The 6,387-nt window shown below is 52.1% G+C and overlaps 1 protein-coding gene across 1 annotated transcript; it reads left to right on the forward strand.

The window, feature by feature from the left end:
* Nucleotides 1-1,059: 1,059 nt before the first annotated feature.
* Nucleotides 1,060-2,662, forward strand: ASPRV1 (aspartic peptidase retroviral like 1). Its single transcript, XM_050754500.1, has one exon. It carries the CDS (start codon nucleotides 1,060-1,062, stop codon nucleotides 2,089-2,091), a length of 1,032 nt encoding a protein of 343 aa, XP_050610457.1. The 3' UTR covers nucleotides 2,092-2,662.
* The last annotated feature ends 3,725 nt before the right edge of the window (nucleotides 2,663-6,387 follow it).

The following is a 6,387-nucleotide window of genomic DNA, read 5'->3' on the forward strand; positions in this document are numbered from 1 at the left end:
CTCAACCAGGAGTGGGTGCCCTTGCTAGGGACAGGCAGAAGGCTCCGTGGAGCAACATTTGAATGCGGACATAAAAGTGGATCCCTTCAACAGCCCCTGCACAGCCCCAAGTCAGGCCTCCAGCCCTTGGACTCACAGATCGCCCCTGTAGACGCCTGGAGGTCCTCCGGTGCTACCCTTTACCCCTGCAGTGGAGGGGCACACAGCCAGAGCCCTCCAGGTCCTCACCACTGGCATCACCAACATGGTGGAAGGTTTCCCTCTCAAAATGAAAAGGGACTAAATTTCCCCATGATCTTTCCACAAATGACCATGTTGGGAAGTGGGAAAGGAAGGGCTGCAGGGCCTGGGGCAGGGACCCTTGGAACAGTTCTTGGAAATGGAGAGGGGTAAATAGAGTGGAGACAAGGCTCATGGAGTCCAGTATGAGCCTACCCAGAGTTGCTCGGCCACCTCTGCCTCTGAATCAGGGGTGATCAATGAAGGAAAATTACTGCAGCAATTGAGTCCATGTAAGATGATTGTGCACGTGTGTGTGTGTGTGCGCGTCCCCTCACTCAAAAAAGACCATTTCTGTGCCTTCTTGATTCTGGGATCCTCCTCTACCTCCCTCTGTAGGAAATCCCATAGGATCCCATACCTGCTTTAGAATGTGTGTGAGACACTTCCCAGTGCCTGGCACATGGTAGGAGCTCTGTACATGTAAACTCTTTTCCTTTGACCACTCAAAGTAGTCACTTGTGGGGGAGGCCAACAGGGGCTTCCCCGGTCTCAGAGCCGATGGGCATCCGGTCCCTGCCTCCGTCTTCCTTCTCTGGCTGATGACAAATACCTGAATGTCATCACATCCTCCATGTGCTCATCTGTTATTCTGGAACACAGGCTGGGGAGGGTACAGGGTAGTCCCCCTTCAACAGAGGCCAGCCTTTCTTGGGATGTGGGCTGGCTGGTGTTGGTCCAAGGATGGATGCGGAGGGTGAGGCACCCATCCTGCTAGTCGGGCAGGATGCTGGCAGGAGGGCGGAGCGAGGAGGGGCGGAGCTTCCAGAACAAAGAAGAATGGGGAGCCCAGGGGCCAGCCTAGGAATCAAAAAGGCTCTGCAGAGTGAGCAGGCCACAGCACTCCCTGCCTCTGCCCCAGCAGTCAGTCTGCCAACGGCACCTGCTCCCTCCTGCTTGCCCAAGGCTGGGCAAGTCATCCCCGCTCTGCTTCCAGAGGCCCCGTTTTCCAGCGTGATTGCGCCGCCACTGCTCTGTGGGTTTCTCTTCTTGGCGTGGGTTGCTGCTGAAGTTCCAGGGGAGAGCAGCAGGATGGCCGGGAGCAGCGCCAGGAGTGAGGAAGGCCGCCGGCAGCATGCCTTTGTCCCGGAGCCTTTTGATGGGGCCAATGTCGTCCCAAACCTCTGGCTGCACCGCTTTGAAGTCATCAACGACCTCAACCATTGGGACCATATCACCAAGCTAAGGTTCCTGAAAGAGTCCCTCAGAGGAGAGGCCCTGGATATCTACAATGGGCTCAGTCCCCAGGACCAGGGAGACTACGGGACTGTGAAAGAGACCCTCCTGAAGGCCTTTGGGGTCCCTGGAGCTGCCCCCAGCCACCTGCCCAAAGAGATCGTCTTTGCCAACAGCATGGGTAAGGGCTACTATCTCAAGGGGAAGATTGGTAAAGTGCCCGTGAGGTTCCTGGTGGACTCTGGGGCCCAGGTCTCTGTGGTCCACCCAAACTTGTGGGAGGAGGTCACCGATGGCGATCTGGACACTCTGCAGCCCTTTGAGAACGTGGTAAAGGTGGCCAATGGTGCTGAAATGAAGATCCTGGGTGTCTGGGATACAGCAGTGTCCCTAGGCAAGCTGAAGCTGAAGGCACAGTTCCTAGTGGCCAATGCAAGTGCCGAGGAAGCCATCATCGGCACTGATGTGCTCCAGGACCACAACGCTGTCCTGGACTTTGAGCACCGCACATGCACCCTGAAAGGGAAGAAGTTCCGCCTTCTGCCTGTGGGAGGGTCCCTGGAAGATGAGTTTGACCTGGAGCTCATAGAGGAGGACCCCTCCTCAGAAGAAGGGCGGCAGGAGTTCTCCCACTGAGAAGCCCCCTTTTCTCTAACCTCCTAAATATTGGTGGGAAGACTCACCACTGTGGTGGGCGGGGGGCGCATATCCTCAGGGGGATCACTGGGCTTGGCCAATCCGCGTATCAACTCTTGCTCTTCCCTCCTCTCTTCCTCCCTCTGCAGGGGCCTTAATTTGCCCCTGGCTGGGGAGGCTTCCACTGAACAGGCACAGGTGAGGGAGATCAGGCTGTCTTAGAGGGACAGGGTCCTCATGGTCATCAAGCTGCTATTGATGACAAAGACTCGAAGGCTGGAAGAGCTCCCAAGGAAGCTAGAAATGCTTGTCTTTGAAAGAACTGTGGGACCCCTTCAGATCCCCTGAGGTATGGCTTGGTCACTCTCAGGTTCTCAGAGCCTGTCTCAGCTGGGCTGGGTCCTAGCTGCAGGGTCTTCGTGAGGGTCACAGTTGCTCTGAGACACTGCCTGAAGAGCCTTTCCACCTGTACAATGGTATTTTCTGTCTATCATTTGCTTTGAAGCCCATTGTGCCTTGTGCCAATAATTCAATTGCTGCAAACACCAATAAAGATTGATTCATGGAAAAACCATGTAATGTGTTGATTGAGGGTGAGAGGAATGTGAGAGGGAGTCAACATCAAAGACAAGGGAGATTCACGTGTCTACTGAGTGCCTAGCTGGAGGTATAAGAACATATACACAGTGACAACATGTCTTGGATTTTCTAAGACAGTCTCAGCATAAAATATTTTGACTTATTCCCTCCAGAATTACTCGCATTATTTTGAATCATCATAATTCCTCTACTTATTTCAATCTGTAGTATTTTACCATACACATTGCCCCTATATCCAAAAGCGACCCTAAAGTCTTATGTGAGATATCTTGATTGGGGATTGGGAAATTATGATTATGATAAACAAACAGGAAAGTGTCTGCTGGGCAAATAGGTTCTTACAGCTGTCCAAGAGAGAGAACTTGGAGGCAGAAAGCAGGGCCAGGAGACAAGTGTTAACCTGCGTGGGACAGCCCAAGGGTGTGCTGGAGGACGGGGGAGGCAGCGGCAATGCAGGGTCCTGGTGGTGGGAGGTCAGCCTCTTCCTGGAGGAACTTGCAACAGAGCCTGAAACTAGAGCGACCTGATGGAGAGGAGGACGTTCCCAGATCTGGAAATGGGGTGTGCATCTCTTTTAGGGATCCACCTCGTATTTGCTTCCAAACTTCTGTTTTTTTCTGGAATGCAGCAGGGCTGGGAATCTGAAACCCAAAGGGAGAAGCTGAGTGGACAGAAGTCTCCACAGAGGAGCCAATTTGTTCCAAATCGCAGGCCTCCCCACAAAGCACATGGGGCGAGCCCGGTCTCAGGGGAGATGACCTGCACCCTCCAAACTTTGGGCCCAGGAAGATTGGCGCAAGGTCAGAGACATGAACATGCAGGGATCCCGGACCTCTTGATGGAGGCGTGAAGGACCATTTTCCGTCCTCCAGGGTGGAATGAGCCTCTCAAAGTTCCCACCTGGACAGCTCCTGAGGGAAGACAGAAGGCAGGAGTGAAGCCCCTGGACTTTTTGAAGCTGATCTGAGCCAGGATCAGCTGCCCCTCCCTGGCCCCTTCTTCCCTCCGATTCCAGCTGTGATCCTCCTGGGAACTGAGGCATGACTCAGCCCCTAATCCCCGGGGTTTACCCAGGCCCCTTCCTTGGGCAGCCAAGCATCTTAACTGAAATTAGCTCCATCAGCCCCAGGGCATGTGGAGGGAAGGACAGGTGTGGGATCAGGAGGAAATCTCTTTCCAAAAAAGTGATGCCTAGACAAGTATGTGGGAGAACTGGAGAAGAGGGTGGGAGAACTGGAGAAAGTGATGGGGGAACTGGAGAAGGGGGGAGAACTGGAGAAGGGGGGGAGAACTGGAGAAGAGGGGGAAAGAACTGGAGAAGGTGATGGGGGAACTGGAGAAGGTGATGGGGGAACTGGAGAAGAGGGGGTGAGAGCTGGATAAGGTGATGGGGGAACTGGAGAAGGGGTGGCCTCCGGATGCCTCCCAGGTCCTGCATCCCCCTTCTCAAATGTGATTTTCAGCCCTGGTCTCTGTGGCCTAACACATGCTGCTCTCTCATGGGCCGAGCCCTCTCCTGAGGGAACAATCCAGGTGGCACCTCCCTGTGACCTATTTTCCTCCAGGTCCTTTGGATCCCAGCCACGTTCTGGGTAGAAGGATGGAAGGAGGGAGGGTAAAGGGTCTGTAAGCAGGTGGGTGGGGAGCTGGGGAGGGGACTAAGGAATTGGTGGCCAGGCCAGAATTCCAGAGCAATACCCCAGCCTCCCTGCCCTTCCCCACACACCACAGGGAGCGGAGCCCTGTCCTGGGTGGTTGCGAATGGGATGCTGTGTCCCAGCAGCAGACACCTTCTTCCCCTGCTCTGAGTGAGGAGAGCCTGTCTGAGCCCCCAGGTCCCAGCTCTCAGCCAGTTTTCTCTCCTAGAGAAATGTGGGCCCCCTGAGAGGGCACAGTGAGGGGCGGGGTTTGTGACATCCGAAGCACGGCCCCCATGGAGGAAGGGACCATGTGGTGCTTCTTACTGGGAGACCTGAGTGAGCCTGAGACCGCTGCTGCATGGGTGTGAGAGTGATCACAGCTGCCGATGCGTCAATGTGGAACCCGGCTGCAGGACTGTGAGCAGCTGCTCTCTGGGAAGCCAGGTATCAAACAACAGAGAAGCCCGGGAGAGAAGCCAGAAAAAGTGGGTAGTGGCCACACCACAGAGGGCTTGCTGCCTGGGTGAGGAGTTCACACCTGCCTCCCACAGTGAACCATGCGGGAGCAGGAAGATTCATCTGGCTTCTGGGTATAGGAAAGAGTAAAGCAGCAGCAAAGGCTCCGCTTGGACACCATGGCAGCCCTTAGACTTAGGGTCTGCATTTGCGATGATGGAAAGGAGGATGCAGGATCGATGTGAAGGTTTAGCCTTGGGAGCACATAATAATCACCAGAGAAGACCAATGAACATCAATTCCTCCAATGGTCCCAAAGTACAGCAGGCTTGGGAACCGGTGGTCAAAATTCCAGTGGCTTCTACCCCTGTGCCACCCAAAGGGTGATCCATGAACCAGCAGGAAGGCGACCTCAGCATCACCTGGGAGCCCATTGAGAATACAGACTCTCCATCCCACCCAGACCTGCGCCAGAATCTGCAGTGAACAAGATCCCCGAGTAATTCTAGGGGATATAAGAGTTTGAAAAGCCCTGGCCTAGAACATTCTAAAACCTTTAGTTAAGGGGCTCCTACAAGCTGCCTTCTTCTCTAATAATGACCACCACAAACTGAATGCATGCCAGTTCCCCAGACCACACTAGATAATTCTTTATGCTTTATCCAGCAAACCTTCAAGTCTTAATTTCAGACTAACAGGAAAGTTGCAAGAGCAGTACAAAGAATTTCCATATGTTTCACCCAGTTTCCCCAAATATTGATATTTTACCAATTAACTTCATCATCTCTCTCATTCTCATTCTTTTTCTCTGTATCTATATGTATAGGAACCTTTGAAAATTGCAAATATGATGCTCTTTTATCTCTAAATACTTCAATGTATATTTCTTAGGGGAAAACAACAACAAGGGCATTCTCTTTTTTTTATTATTATACTTTAAGTTCCAGGGCACATGTGCACAATGTGCAGGTTTGTTACATATGTATACATGTGCCATGTTGGTGTGCTGCACCCATTAACTCATCATTTACATTAGGTATATCTCCTAATGCCATCCCTCCCCCCTCCCCCCTCCCCACAATAGGACCCGGTGTGTGATGCTCCCCTTTCTGTGTCCAAGTGATCTCATTGTTCAATTCCCACCTATGAGAGAGAACATGCAGTATTTGGTTTTCTGTTCTTGCGATAGTTTGCTGAGAATGATGGTTTCCAGCTGCATCCATGTCCCTACAAAGGACATGAATTCATCCTTTTTTATGGCTGCATAGTATTCCATGGTATATATGTGCCACATTTTCTTAATCCAGTCTGTCATTGATGGACATTTGGGTTGATTCCAAGCCTTTGCTATTGTGAATAGTCCTGCAGTAAACATACGTGTGCATGTGTCTTTATAGCAGCATGACTTATAATCCTTTGGGTATATACCCAGTAAGGGGATGACTGGGTCAAATGGTATTTCTATTTCTAGATCCTTGAGGAATCGCCACACTGTTTTCCACAATGGTTGAACTAGTTTACAGTCCCACCAACAGTGTAAAAGTGTTCCTATTTCTCCACATCCTCTCCAGCACCTGTTGTTTCCTGATTTTTTAATGAT

Source organism: Macaca thibetana, chromosome 13, assembly GCF_024542745.1.
Source record: "Macaca thibetana thibetana isolate TM-01 chromosome 13, ASM2454274v1, whole genome shotgun sequence".
Lineage (NCBI taxonomy): Eukaryota > Metazoa > Chordata > Mammalia > Primates > Cercopithecidae > Macaca > Macaca thibetana.